Source organism: Sinocyclocheilus grahami, unplaced genomic scaffold (assembly GCF_001515645.1).
Source record: "Sinocyclocheilus grahami isolate Dianchi unplaced genomic scaffold, SAMN03320097.WGS_v1.1 scaffold1357.1, whole genome shotgun sequence".
Taxonomy (NCBI): Eukaryota; Metazoa; Chordata; class Actinopteri; order Cypriniformes; family Cyprinidae; genus Sinocyclocheilus; species Sinocyclocheilus grahami.
In genome coordinates, this window is record NW_015506536.1 from 64,608 (window position 1) to 80,586 (window position 15,979).

At 39.6% G+C, this 15,979-nt stretch overlaps 1 protein-coding gene across 1 annotated transcript in view; it reads left to right on the top strand.

The window, feature by feature from the left end:
- The window catches only part of LOC107569546 (delta-sarcoglycan-like), a 183,376-nt gene that overhangs the window by 25,751 nt on the left and 141,646 nt on the right, over window positions 1–15,979 (top strand). The window contains exons 2-3 of the mRNA XM_016255664.1: window positions 472–573; window positions 15,035–15,122. Of these exons, the coding sequence (XP_016111150.1) occupies window positions 472–573; window positions 15,035–15,122 (190 nt within the window). The remainder of the gene's footprint in view (window positions 1–471; window positions 574–15,034; window positions 15,123–15,979) is intronic.

The window sequence follows — 15,979 nt, forward strand, 5'->3', positions numbered from 1 at the left end:
GCCCTTCTGAAAGCTAAAATGACGAATAGGACATCCTACAGTCTCGTGGACTTAATGGACATGCATACACGGCAGCCATTGTAAGTCCGTAAGACCGCAAATGCAAGTGAAGTGTGTAAGACTTATTTGAATATTGCATGGGAAAGATAGATCCGATCGGTTACCCAGCTAGAGAAGTCACTTGATGCTGCCAAGTGTATACACGCCATGTCCTGATTGACTGATGATCCGATCTGCTTGGTCAGATCACGGTGATCGCATCATCGCATGTTAATGCCAAGTTTAAACCCACTTTTGGTGCCATAAAAATTCTGGACCCCAGTTTGAAAACCCTTGACTTTTATTATTGAATGAATTTATATCTGTTTTAATTCTTCAGTTTTTTTCAGAGAATATATATTGGACTTTATTTTGCTTTACAATTTAACTTCATGCTTTTAAACTCTTTTTTTTTTTAATCTCTTTCTGCAGGACGGCATGGGTCACCTGCGTATCACAGAAAGAGGCCTGAAACTGGAGGGCGATTCGGAATTCCTTCAGCCGCTGTATGCCAAAGAAATCCAGTCCAGACCAGTAAGTGCATGACAGGGTCTATCAGTGCGATAGTAAGGAGGACATATATTCTTTATTTCTCACAATGTCCAGGCGTAATAATATCAGTGAGGCTGCAGTGGATGGATGGCTTGATAATGTTATAGGGTGATGACATTATCTCATCTGTCTAGCACGAGTGAGGCTGGAGAGTGAAAGCCAGAGTGATAGTGAGAATCAGACAGAGGCGATTAGGTTAATAGCAATAGCCTGATGGGACTGGTGATGAGAGGAAATTCCCATCCACTGCAGTAGGAAAAGACTCACTTTAAGAATTCAATCACAACACTAAAATGGTAACAACAGGCACAGTAACCAAAATAACCAATTAACAAATATTCATTTATAAGGTGTGGCTTTAGCAAATGTACATATTAAACATGTATTTTATAAATAAATAAATGTGCTTTCATAAACATATATTTTACATATGAATAACTACAGAGATTTACAACTGTTTACAGACCATTTTAATTAATGCTTTTAAAATAAATTAGAAATTATAAATGGTTTCATTTAATTCTTATTTTTGGATCAGTGATGGTTAGTGAATAATGTGCAGGGTTGGTACTGAAATATAATGTGCAAAAGTGCCACCAGAGTTTAATGAATCAATCCCTGAGATATTTCATAATTTCATTATATATAATAATTTGCATATGCTTTTATTCAATGCGTTGCAGAGGATACACTGCAGGAACATTCCCATAAAGTACCATAGGCACAGTACTGTAACCTCAGTAACCCATCTGCTGTTGCCATATTTCTAGATCACAACAGCATGGGCATGAATCTACCAATCTATCAATCTGCTAGTTCTTAACTGATTGCCACATATTGAAGCATACTAATGTTTTCTTGAGAATATACTTAAAACAACATATATAAAACTGACTATAATTCTATCAGATTCCTTAAAATAGAAAGTTCATCTAATTCCTTCATCCCTTGGTTCATTATGTTGCACTCTCTTTTGTGATGATGCCTATAACTTCAATATTATTCCAAACCATTTATTTTTCTGCGCAAGACATGTTAGTGTATGTTTTATTCAGAAGGTCACAGCGTCATAAATAACTGGACACATGTTGCTCTCCTGATGTTTCACTGTAAACACAACACTGTACACAATATCAGCATATGCTTAATCTGGTTTACATTTCTATTACATTGTGGCTTTAAAGCTCATTCCTAGTTTTATTGTTTAATGTTTGTCTTCTGTAATCAAAATGTAATTGTAATCAAAATGTAATAACTTGCTGAGCTTTTGAAACAAATTTCCTTCCTAGTTTTCCTAGTGATCCTAGTTTTTTAACATCTCCCTTTTGACCACCTAGCTCCATTCTTTGTATCTAGTGGCCACTTTGCGTCATCTAATTAATTATTGATAAAAGTCAGTTTTTTTATAATTTGTATGTCCATAATGTCTACAATAAAGTGTTATCTATGAAATTGACATAGAAAAAAAGCTTTATGGTTTTGTTTTGAAGGTGTGATATATTCTAGATACATTTCCTCAATGACAGAAAATTTAATAATAGATAAGTCACTTGAAAGATTGTGTCAAGTAAAACATTGTGTTTCTCTTACTTAGCCTCACACACAATTCAATATACATTTTTCTGTTTCTGATCTTTAAAAAAAAAAAAAAGAAGACGTTCCCACAATAATAAAGAGCTTATACAAAGAAAGCGGTCACACTTTATTTTAAGGTCTAATTCTCACTATTAACAAACCATTAACTACGACTTTTGCCTCAAACTCCTAATTTGCTGCTTATTAATAATTAATAAGATAGTTGTTAAGTTTAGGTATTGGGTAAAATTAGGGATATAGAATATGGTCATGGTGAATATGTGCTTTATAAGTTCTAATAAACAGTCAATATGTTAATAATAGGCATGCTAATAAGCAACTAGTTAATAGTGAAAATTGGTCCCTATACTAACGTGTTACCAAGGAAGCATTTTACACTTGAGTGAAAAAAGCAGCAAAACTGCAATGCATAATTTATATTATATGCATATCTCCAGCTTATACAATAGTATCTTTAATTAAAGAGTCAACTGGAGCATACATTTTTTTTGTAATGATTATGACCAATATTTTGCCTAACTGTTACTAAGAGCCACTTTTAAGCAATTTCATTGTTTTTGTTGACTATTTTCAGCTGTATGCAGATGGCTGCCTTGAATTTTGCTGTTTTTAAAGCATGATACTTAGAGGAGACCATCTGTCCCACACTTAAATCAACTCAGACACGCATGCTGTCTTCATTTATGATCGGTCCCTAAGCATAGATCGAAATATTTACCAAGTGTTTGCACAGTACCGTGGCTGAGGGGAGACTTCACAAATGCTTACCATTTTGTGCACTTGCTTTCCTTTAAAAACTCAGAGGTGAATGTATGGTTATAACACTGCAAAATCTTTTTTAGTGAGTATCTTTGTCTTGTTTTCCAGTTAAAATATCTAAACAGCCTTAAAACAAGATAAATTCACCTGATAAGAAAGAGTATATACAATATTAAAACTTGTTTCAGAGACTGTATCTTGATTGTGTATGATTTGTCTTGTGGCACTGGCAGACTGAAAAAAATGTGCAATAAGACAAAATACACTAATATTCTGTAAGGATCACCAGTCACTTGCCTGTCACCTCCCCAGTCACTGTTGCTGCGTCCCAACGTGCCTACTTATATTATCCCCATAAAATATGTACTTTTTGGTGAAGAAAAAGTAAACACGTTTGAGTGTGTAGTATAAGAGTAGGCAAGTTTTGGGACATACTTTCATGGCATACAATTGCGTCTTTAACGGACCGCTCTGTCGCATAGTTACATGCACCCTGTCACTGTAAACTGGCCTGTCAATCATCTTGTCACAGTTTATATCCTCCATATTTCATTTAATTTAACTTCTTACCATATAATTTTTACCAGATTAAATGTTGATTGTTAGTAACTCAGACCTCTTTACCTAAACCTCTCTACTTAACCGTCAGTCACAAATTTTATTAATGTTTGTAGTTCTCAACTGAATAATTCGTCAAAGTCCAATGGATTGTGGGTAATATTAGCCATTAGAGTGTGCACGGATCCACACTTCAAAAATGTACCTAAAATAGTAGACCATCTGGGGGCTTTTGGCATGCTCTTTTCAACATACTATGCTTTGGGACACACTTATTCTAATCTCACATATTATTTAGGAAGTATAGTATGAACATAGGGACGCAGGACATATCTGTCACCTCTGCATACTACATCAACCACAATCCTCCTTAGCCAGCACCTGCACTCAATCCACAATTAGAACACCTGTCTGTCATTACCCTCATCAACTGCTCTACAGTCATGGCCAAAAGTTGTGGGAGTGACATAAATTTTGTTTTGCAAAGTTTGCTGCTTCAGTGTTTGTAGATCACCAAATTGCTCATGGATCGTTGGAAGAAGTCACTCTTGCAGAACGTTTTGATACCATTCTTTATTCCTGACAGTGTTTTTGGTCATAATTATGAGAAAGCCCACTCCCTTGGTTGAAAAGCAACCCCACATATGGATGGTTTTAGGATGCTTCACTGTTGGCATGTCACAGAACTCATGGTAGCGTTCACCTTTTCTTCTCTGAACAATCAATTTTCCAGATGTCCCAAACAGTTGGAAGGGAGCTTCATCGGAGAAAATAACTTTGCACCAGTCTTCTGCTGTCCAATCCTTTTACTTCCTGCAGAATTTCAGTCTGTCCTTGAGGTTTTTCTTGGAGAGAAGTGGCTTCTTTGCTGCCCTTCTTGACACCAGGCCGTTGTCCAAAAGTCTTGGCCTCACTGTGCGTGCAGATGCTCTCACACCAACCTGCTGCTATTCCTGAGCAAGTTCTGCACTGGTAGTGACACGATTCCGTAGCTGACTCCTCAGGAGGAGATGGTCCTGGGGCTTGCTGGACACTCTGGGACGTCCTGAAGACTTCTTCACTGCAGTCGAACTTCTCTCCTTAAATTTCTTGATGATCCTCTAAATGGTTCTTTCAGGTGCAATATTCTTTGTAGCAATTTCCTTGCATGTGAGGCCATTTTGATGCAAAGCGATGATGGCTGCACATGTTTCTTTGGAGGTAACCATTGCTAACAAGAACACAATGTTACAGTGTTGACCCTTGTTCTTCATAACCTCTGCAATCCGCTCTGCCATACTGGATGTTAGCTTCTGGGCCAAATCCTGACTGATGGCGATCCAGTCTTGCCTTATTAGTTCTCGCAGTTGATCACAGTTTGTGGGCTTCTGCTTGTCCACTCGCTTTTTGAGGACTGACCACAGGTTCTCTATGGGATTGAGATCTGGGGAGTTGCCTGGCCACAGATCCAAAATTTTAGAATTTTTTGTGAAAAGTTCACATTTGTTTTGGCCAATGAAGCTTTTAGCAATACTTCCTAAAAGTTACTATACTTTTAGGACGTATAGTATGAAAATAGGGACGCAGGACTTATCTGTCACCTCTGCATACTACATCAACCACAATCCTCCTTGGCCAGCACCTGCACTCAATCCACAATTAGAACACCTGTTTGTCATTACCCTCATCAACTGCTCTACAGTCATGGCCAAAAGTTTTGGCAGTGACATAAATTTTGTTTTGAAATCATCACCAGATTGCTCATGGATCGTTGGAAGAGGTCACTTTTGCAGGACGTTTTGATACCATTCTTTATTCCTGGCAGTGTTTTTGGTCATAATTATGAGAAAGCCCACTCCCTTGTTTAAAAAGCAACCCCACATATGGATGGTTTTAGGATGCTTCACTGTTGGCATGTCACAGAACTCATGGTAGCATTCACCTTTTCTTCTCTGAACAATCAATTTTCCAGATGTCCCAAACAGTCGGAAGGGAGCTTCATCAGAGAAAATAACTTTGCACCAGTCTTCTGCTGTCCAATCCTTTTACTTCCTGCAGAATTTCAGTCTGTCCTTGAGGTTTTTCTTGGAGAGAAGTGGCTTCTTTGCTGCCCTTCTTGACACCAGGCCATTGTCCAAAAGTCTTGGCCTCACTGTGCGTGCAGATGCTCTCACACCAACCTGCTGCTATTCCTGAGCAAGTTCTGCACTGGTAGTGACACGATTCCGTAGCTGACTCCTCAGGAGGAGACTGTCCTGGGGCTTGCTGGACACTCTGGGACGTCCTGAAGACTTCTTCACTGCAGTCGAACCTCTCTCCTTAAATTTCTTCATGATCCGCTAAATGGTTCTTTCAGGTGCAATATTCTTTGTAGCAATTTCCTTGCATGTGAGGCCATTTTGATGCAAAGCGATGATGGCTGCACGTGTTTCTTTGGAGGTAATCATTGCTAACAAAAACACAGTGATTGGAACTGCTTCTTTCCTCGTTTTATAGCAATCAGTCTGCTCTTACAATCTAATTAGTATGATAGTGATTTTACCCGACTAGTACTCATTCACACTTTCACATGTGCTGCTGATAGGATTAGTCAATTAATGTTAACTGGTCATTTTGTGTCAGGATCAAAAAACAGTGACATTTCTTTTTTTTCTTTTTTTTGTGTGAAAAGTTCATATTTGTTTTGCCCAATGAAGCTTTTAGCAATGATTTAAAATGCATCTGATCACTCTACAGAATAATCTAGAAACAATGTGTATGAACACCACAACAGCTTAAGCAGCAAACTTTGCAAAACACAAAATGTATGTCACTGCCAAAACTTTTGGCCACAACTGTATATGTCATCACCACACACACTGACATTTTCTGGTCTCGTCTAGACCTAGGACTTCATGGACTGCTATATTTTACTTACCTGAGTTTACTTACCAGTGTTATTTTTAGTGATGGGCAGAGCAAGGCTTCATGAATCACTGAAACAGTTGAAGCAAATGTGCCGAATTGTGTCAAGGCTTCGAAACAATCAGACACCCGTCTCCACTGTGACACCTAGTAAGTCACTTGCGTGTGTTGCTTTGCCTTGACAACGATTTATGAATGATAACCTAGATGTTATGTCAAACAATAAAGTGTGTCCACATAATTGTAAGAGAATGTGTTTTTTATGTGTTGAGTTTTTAACATGTGTCTGACAACTACATGAGCTTGGTTTTGTAACCTTTAAGCTCCTCATTGTGAATAATTATAGGTTATTTTGGTCATAAGAAGTGAACATTAATAAAAGAAACCAAGCCGCAATGTCACATTTGCTACATTGTAAGATTTTTATTTTGCCGCCTGTCGGTTGAAACACTTGTGAACCGCACCGAAGCTTCATTTAGCCGTAGTCACGTAACATGGGTGTTTTGAATCACACTTCGGAGCAGTGTTTTGAAACATCTACACTTGGGGATCGCGACACTGTGTCGAAACGTCAGTTTCGCGTCAGCCATCCCTAGTTATTCTTCCGGTCTCCATTCGTCAGTGTCCCTTCCTCCTTTGATCTTCATCTCCTCCTGATCTTCTAATATCTTCCTGCAAAGAGAAGAGACATTGTTTATTTTCATTGTACCGTTTATTTTAAGGAGTTTGTGGTGGGACCCACCTTTTTGGACTGTCTATGCCACTCTTCATCTGTTATGATTACTGTTGTATACATTTACCCAACACTAATGAGCACAAGCATGTAAATAAACCGATTCACTAACCTTTACTCATCTGTGCCTTTGAGTCTGTATTTTATGACAGAAGTACAACATAAGCATTCTCCTCACACCATAGACCCAGCAGACCTGCTTCTCTCTCGCTTTCAAGATGGTCACCCGATTGAGAACTACATAGAAGAGTTCCTTGAGCTCTCACATCAAGTGCCCTGGAACGATGACACACTAAATACCAAATCCTCCACATCCTTGAACATCGGGACCATCTCACCTGTTCCAGTGTTCACACCACTCCATAAACCTGTTCCATCTGTCCCAGTGAAGCCCTCTTCAGAGTCTGCACCAGTCATCAGGCCTGTTCCACCCTGAAGTTCAGTTATAAGTCCATTCCTGTTCCAGAATCTGCTTACACCCATGAGCCTGCTACAGAGTTTAGGCCAAGTCCGGAGACTATTAAAACCTCAGAGCTTAATTTCACCTCTGCCCAAAGGAGGAGGCATAGGAAGACGAAACTGCCCTCTGCAAGCCTACCCTCTGACTACAGCCCAGTGTCTGTTCCAGCCCTTGACCACAACCCAGTGTCTCTTCCGATCCCTGAACAGAGCCTAGAGTTGACTCCAGCCCTTGACCATAGTCTAGGAATGGCCTCAGCCCCTAAGCACTGTCCAGAGATGGCTACAATCCTTGAATTCAGTCCCGTCCCAGAGTTCAGTAATGAGTCCACTCCAGCCCCAGAATTCAGTAATGAGTCCGCTCGAATCAGAGTTCTGTATCGAGTCGGTTCTGGCCCCAGAGTCAAGTCAAGTCACCTTTATTTATATAGCGCTTTTAACAATACAGATTGTGTTGTTACAAAGCAGCTTTACAGTATCAAAATAGGAAAATAGTGTCAATGTAAAAGGACAAGAGTAAACACTAAACCTTCAGTTAAAAACAGTTCATCATTGAATTCAGTGATGTCATCGTCCAGCTCAGTTCAGTTTAAATTGTATCTGTGCAATCAAGTCAACAATATTGCTGGAAAGTAAGTGTCCCCAACTAAGCAAGCCAGAGACGAAAGCGGCAAGGAACCAAAACTCCATTGGTGACAGAATGGAGAAGAAACCTTGGGAGATACCAGGCTCAGTCGGGGGGCCAGTTCTGCTCCGGCCAGACGAACCAGCAGGTTGATCCATGCTGCAGCAAAGTTAGATTGTGCAGAGATTCTGTGGTATTTTCCAGATGGCCGTCTAGGAGAAAAGGTCTTCACTGGGGATCTGTCTCTGGGACTCCTCTAGTTGTCCTGGTCTCCGCTGAAATTCAGGGCTGTAGAGGTTGTCTCTAGGTGCTGATCCACCATCTGGGCTGGATACGGACTGGATCTCGTGGCTACGGTGACCTCGGAATAAGAAAGAAACAGAATAATATTAGTGTAGATGCCATTCTCTTTACGATGTAACAAGTACATCGTATGTTATTGGAAATGTTCCCAGTTCCGGTTGACCTAATTAATGCAGCCTAACAATCCTTTAACGGATTTGAGTAATAAAAATGTGTAAGTGTGTTATGTGTAAGCCAGGTTAAAGAGGTGGGTCTTTAATCTTGATTTAAACTGACAGAGTGTGTCTGCCTCCCGAACAGTGTTAGGTAGATTATTCCAGAGTTTGGGCGCTAAATAGGAAAAGGATCTGCTGCTCACAGTTGATTTTGATATTCTAGGTATTATCAAATTGCCAGAGTTTTGAGAGCGGAGCGGACATGGAAGACTATAATACGATAAGAGCTTGCTCAAGTACTGAGGTGCTAAACCATTCAGGGCTTTATAAGTAATTAGCATGATTTTAAAATCTATACAATGTTTAATAGGGAGCCAGTGCAGTGTTGACAGAACCGGGCTAATATGGTCATACTTCCTGGTTCTAGTAAGAACTCTAGCTGCTGCATTTTGGAACAGCTGGAGTTTGTTTATTAAGCATGCAGAACAACCACCCAATTAAGCATTACAATAATCTAACCTTCAGGTCATGAATTAGCGTTTCTGCATTTGACATTGAGAGCATAGGTCGCAATTTAGATATATTTTTGAGATGGAAAAATTCTGTTTTTAGCAGTGTTATAGGTTATTACATGCGGATGATTTAGGTCCGATAATTAACACCTCTGTTTTTTTGTTTTTTTTCAGAATTTAGCGGTAAGAAATTACTCGTCATCCAGTTTTTTTTTTATATTGACTATGCATTCTGTTAGTTTTTCAAATTGGTATGTTTCGCTGGACCGTGAAGAAATATAGAGCTGAGTATCATCAGCATAACAGTGAAAGCTAACACTGTGTTTCCTGATGATATCACTGTGTTTCCTGAAAGTAACGGGCCTAGTACTGAGCCTTGAGGTACTCCATACTGCACTCGATATGATACCTCTTCATTCACTGCTACGAATTGATGGTGGACAGATAAGTACTATTTGAACCATGCTAATGCACTTCCACTACATATCATTGGGGACATATCCTAATGACATTAATAATAGTCATAAGAGGATCTATGACTTCTGGAAGCACCTCTTTTAGGAGCTTAGATGGAATAGGGTCTATCATACATGTTGTTGGTTTAGATGATACAATTTTATATTTTAAGTTTATAAAATTCTTCCTCTCCTATAGTAGAGAATGAGTGGAATTGTTCCTCTGCTACAAATTGATGGTGGACAGATAAGTACTATTTGAACCATGCTAATGCACTTCCACTAATGCGCAACAGTTTTCTAGTCACAAATTTGTGGTCGATAGTGTCGAACGCAGTGCTAAGATCCAGTAGCACTAATAGAGAGATACAACCATGATCAGATCATAAGAGCAGGTAATTTGTAACTCTAATGAGAGCAGTTTCAGTACTATGATACGGTTTAAATCCTGACTGGAAATCCTCACAGATACCATTTTTCTCTATGAAGGAATATAATTGTGAGGATATTACCTTTTCTAGTATCTTTGACAGAAAAGGGAGATTTGAGATTGTCTGTAATTAACTAGATCTTTGGGGTCAAGTTGTGGTTTTTTAATGAGATGCTTAATAATAGCCAGTTTGAAGGTTTTGGGGACATATCCTAATGACATTAATAATAGTCATAAGAGGATCTATGACTTCTGGAAGCACCTCTTTTAGGAGCTTAGATGGAATAGGGTCTATCATACATGTTGTTGGTTTAGATGATACAATTTTATATTTTAAGTTTATAAAATTCTTCCTCTCCTATAGTAGAGAATGAGTGGAATTGTTCCTCATGGGATCTATAGTGCACTGTCTGATGTGATACTGTAGCTGATGGCTGCATGGTTACAATTTTATCTCTAATAGTATCGATCTTGGAATTAAAGTAGTTCATAAAGTCATTACTGCTGTGCTGCTGGGAAATGTTAACGCATGTTGGTGCTTTATTTTTCGTTAATTTAGCCACTGTATTGAATACATACCTGGACTTATGTTTGTTTTCCTTAATCTTCCTTAAGTGTAAAGGAGGAACCGTATTAAAAATGCTAGAAAAGAGAGAGTCCATAGTTTCTGTTACATCATCAAGTTTTTCTGAGCTATTGGATATGCCGAGGAGTCTGCATTAGAGCCCACTCTAACCCCTGAATTGCCATTGGAACCCACTCAAACCCCTGCATTGGCATCAGAGGTTCAAGAGTAGAGAATGAGTGGAATTGTTCCTCATGGGATCTATAGTGCACTGTCTGATGTGATACTGTAGCTGATGGCTGCATGGTTACAATTTTATCTCTAATAGTATCGATCTTGGAATTAAAGTAGTTCATAAAGTCATTACTGCTGTGCTGCTGGGAAATGTTAACACATGTTGGTGCTTTATTTTTCGTTAATTTAGCCACTGTATTGAATACATACCTGGACTTATGTTTGTTTTCCTTAATCTTCCTTAAGTGTAAAGGAGCAACCGTATTAAAATGCTAGAAAAGAGAGAGTCCATAGTTTCTGTTACATCATCAAGTTTTTCTGAGCTATTGGATATGCCGAGGAGTCTGCATTAGAGCCCACTCTAACCCCTGAATTGCCATTGGAACCCACTCAAACCCCTGCATTGGCATCAGAGGTTCAAGGTTCAAAGTTAATTTATTTATAAAGCACATTTACAAACAGCCACAAGACTGACCAAAGTGCTTTACATAAAAAATCTAACCATAAACACATAAAACAGGAAGAATAAAACATATAAATTTAAAAGACCAAAAAGAATGACAGATAAGCATTCTGAAGACAGAGTAATAATCAAGACCATAATACAATGTAATGAGAAAGGGATATTAGTAGGCCAGATTGAACAAGTGTGTTTTTAAAAGGGACTTGAAAATAGATAGGGATGGTGCCACTCTAATCTGTAACGGCAGATTGTTCCATAACCGAGGCCCAGCAACAGTAAAAGCTCAATCCCCTCTACGTTTAAGTCTGGACTGAGGAACTAAAAGGAGATTCTGATCACTGGATCTTAGACTTCTAGTGGGTGTATAAAAATACAACAGCTCTTAAAGAGAACTAGGGGCTTGATTATGTAAAGATTTATACACCAGTAAGAGAATTTTAAAATCGATTCTAAATTGAATAGGCAGCCAGTGGATGGCCCTCAGTATAGGGGTGATGGCGTCACATTTGCGACTATTTTGAAGAAATCTATAGCTGCAGGATTTTGGATCAATTGTAGTCGGGTAATTTGTGACTTTGAAATATCACAATATAATGAGTTGCAGTAATCTAAGCGTGAAGTGATAAAAGTGTGGACAGCCATCTCTAAAGTTGTAACATTTAAAAAGTGTTTGATTTTTGACAGCAAACGGAGTTGATAAAAACTGGAACCAATTACAGAAGAGAAATGTTTATCCAATTTTAATGACTCATCAAAATGGACTCCCAGATTTCGCACACGAGAAGATCTGAAGACCGATAAGCTGCCCAGATCTGGGCTGTGTTTCCCGAAACCTTCTTAACGCTACTTCGTTCGTAAGTTATACATAAGTCAATTAGTGTTCAATTAATTGAAGTGTTTTTATGCAAAGAATAAAACTGTCATAAAACTGTCTGTCATTTTCCATTATAATATACAAAGGCACATCGGCTGGCAAAATATTAGGCAGCACATAATTAGGAGTCTATTTAAAGGGAATGAATGTGATGGGGAGTTTGGTCAGTGAGACAGCAAATAGTTGTCCTAAATTAAAGACGGCTGCCGCGGAGCCAGTTAGTGTATGTGCACTATTTCATAATAGTGTCAGAATAGCTACCATGTCAAAAGATACAATTCTACAAAAATGTTGCCTGCCACAGGAGCAAATTCAGCAGCTTTTACATCTTGTTGGTCCAACTTTGTCAAGACAAACTCTACGGAGCTACCCCCTAAGCCCCGAAATTCAGCTGCTGGCAGCTTTCCGTTGCTGTGGGGAGTTTTCTGGAGGTGGTTGGGGATGGCTATGGGCTGAGTAAGACCTGGGTGTGGCGGTGCGTTCACACAGTCACAAACATCCTGCTCCGTCACGCCACCAATTACATAGCCTACATATGCCTTTCACCAGGCACGAAGTGATGGAGGCACATCAAGGCTTCCATGCCATTGTGTGTGTCCCGTCAGTAATTGGCCTTGTGGACAGAACACTTATCCACATCGCCAACCCTTCAGCGCTCGACCAGGCCTTCATAATATATATGAACATGAGAATATAAATGACCCTTTCAAAATCAAGCGAAGCCAAACAACCAGTTAATGTAGCTGGTTAAGGCAGAATACTTTTGGCCGTGAGGTTGCAGGCTCGAACTTGCAAATTTATACATACACACACACACACACATACTGTATATATATATATATATGATATCCAAGGTTGCATTTAGTTTGAAATTTGGATTATTTTATAAATGCAGTGAGCCCCGATAAATGCAATTTCTAATATTTCTAAAGTGCTTCTTTATAACGAACATCACTTTCTCAATACTTTACCCGCTCTATAACGCAGTGAAATAACTCCTGTAGTGAACAATCGATTCTAGAGCCATCGATATCAACCTAATCAGCACCACTGCCATGGACAGCACATGCTAACGTCGCACGTAAGAAGGTTTACCTTAAGCAACATCCATAGTTCGGGGAACACACCTAGGAAAGGTATACCCCTAGTTAAGGTGTATCTTTAGAGTCTTCGTAGCGCACTAAGAGACACTGTTATCTGGAAACGCAGCCCTGGATTGGTAGCCTGAGAATGATCAGTAGGACTGAAAACAATCACTTCAGCTTTATCTTCATTTAAAGTTAAACATTTTTGTGCTAGCCAAATTATTTACTTGTCTAAGCACCTTACTAAAGTACAAAGTGCTAAAGGATAATTTCTCTTAATACTGTAGGTAAATAAGTCTGGGTATCGTCAGTGTAAAAATGAAAAGACACCCCATGCCTTTTTAGAATGGAACCCAGAGGAAGCATGTACAGGGAAAAAAAGGGAGGACATCAATATCGAGTCTTGAGGGAGGCCGCAGGTGAGATGAGCAACGGAGGAAGAGAAGTTACCTATTCTGTCTGATAATAATGATTCCACTTAAGGATCGTACCTTTTAATCTGACTCTAATCTAGATATCAGAATAGAGTGGTCCACAGTATCAAAAGCTGCTGATAAATCTAAAAGAACCAGGACCACAGACTCACCAGAGTCGGTAGCTAAAAGGATATCGTTTAACACTCTGAGAAGGGCCACTTCAGTACTATGAGCAGATATGAAACCAGATTGACCTGTGAGGTAATTCTAAATTGCCTATAGTCCTTGAGTCAGTACAATAATTCCTCCCAGACCGGGAGTCTGCTCGAGATTACAATCCACTCCAGTGTCGGCTCCAGCCCCTGAGTCTGCTCCAGTGTCAGCTTCAGCCCCTGAGTCCGTTCCAGTGCCGGCTCCAGTGCCTGAGTCCGCTCCAGTGCAGGCATAAGCCCCTGAGCAGAGTCCAGTGCAGGCTCTTGCCTCAGAGCTCAGCCCAGTGCCCACTATCGTCCCAGAGCTCCGCCCTGAGATCCCTTTACCACTCTCCCTGTTATGGCGATGACCATAATGTGTGACTGGGCCACACACTGTTCTCCTTCTCCTATTGAAATGGAGGTCGTGTCCAAGTCTTCTGTATTTCCAGATACGAGCAGGGAGGTCATTTCCCAGTCTTCTGTTTGTCCAAATACGACCATGGAGGTTGTTTCCCAGTCTTCTGTCCATCCTGATACGACCATGGAGGTTGTTTCCAAGTCTTCGGTCTATCCAGATATGACTAAGAAGGTCATTCCCGAAGTTCCCGTTTGCCCTTATGTAGCCACGGAGGCTTCTCCGTGTTCCCTCATCTTCTCTCTGCTGACCCTCCAGACGCCCATCTTTCAGCCAGCCCTCCAGTCGGCATCAAGTCAGCCGTTTCTTCCATTCTCCATTAATCAGTGTCCCTTCCTCCCTGGAACTTCAACTCCTCCCAATCTTCTAATATCTGCCTGCAAAGATAAGAGACATTGTTCATTTTCATTTCACAGCTGATTTAAAGGAGTTTGTGGTGAGACTCACCTTTCTGGACTGTCTATGCCACTCTTCATCTGTTACGGTTACTGTTGTATATATATTTAACCAACACCAATGAGCACTAGCGTGTAAATAAACCAGTTAACTCACCTTTACTCATATGTGCCTTTGAGTCTGTATTTTATGACATATTGAAGATAAATCTCTAAAAATAATTTCTTACAAGACCTAATGCTATTCCTACAAGACACATTCTAAGAAATTAGTATTAGGTTTTTTTGCATTGCAATAAAACTTTTTTTTTTTGTTACTCTTCTTTCATGCCAGGGAAGCCCATTGTTCCTGCAGTCTTCTAAGAACGTGTCTGTCAACATCCTCAATGAGAAGAAGCAATTAGTATCTCAACTCATTGCAGGTGAGTGCACAAATACCAACACTCTTAGGGTAAGATTTGTTTAAAACCCTCATGCAACCTCTTTGTGATAATTACAATTGTCTTGCTCAACACAATTAGGCAGACTATAAATTGGAATGAAGATTTCTCTACCCATCAGTGGGTGTTTTTTATTAGAGTAGATAGCATGAAATGAAATATTCATTGAGCTCAAGTGGCGACTATGGGCCAGTACACTCACAGAAGGAAAATTAATCCAGGCAGCTAATGTTAGACTTTATAGGACAGATGGTTAAATTACTACTTTGAAAGAGTTAAAGGGTTCTTTGATAGCCAGGTTGTTAGTCTCATCTCTCTCATGGTCTCATTTCCTTTATAGCTGTGACTAGAGACTTCATTACAGCGCAGTAATTGCATGTGCATGGATGCATGTACTATTAAGTCCTAGTTAATAGTGTTCTAGCAAGGCCATATTTTAATTAAAGTAATTTTGCTTAAAGGGGTCATTTTATGTGGTTTAATGTTTGTGTTTATGCAGTTTAAGGTTAAAAAAAAACATTATTTTCCACACAATTTACATTATTGTTACTCCTCTATGCCCCGCCTTTCTGAAACGCGTCGATTTTTACAAAGCTCATCGTTCTGAAAAGCGAGGTGTACGCTGATTGCCGAGCTATCCTGTGCGTTGTGATTGGCTGAATACCTCAAGCGTGTGACGGAAATGTTACGCCCCTTACCATACTGTGATGCCGTCTCCCGGCACGACGAGACAAAACTAATAAAACCCATTACAAATTAGGCATTTGTTGCTTCCAGTGGGGACATAATTACTGATTATAATGACTTATACTGTCTTTTTACGCGTTGCGTATCGCGCT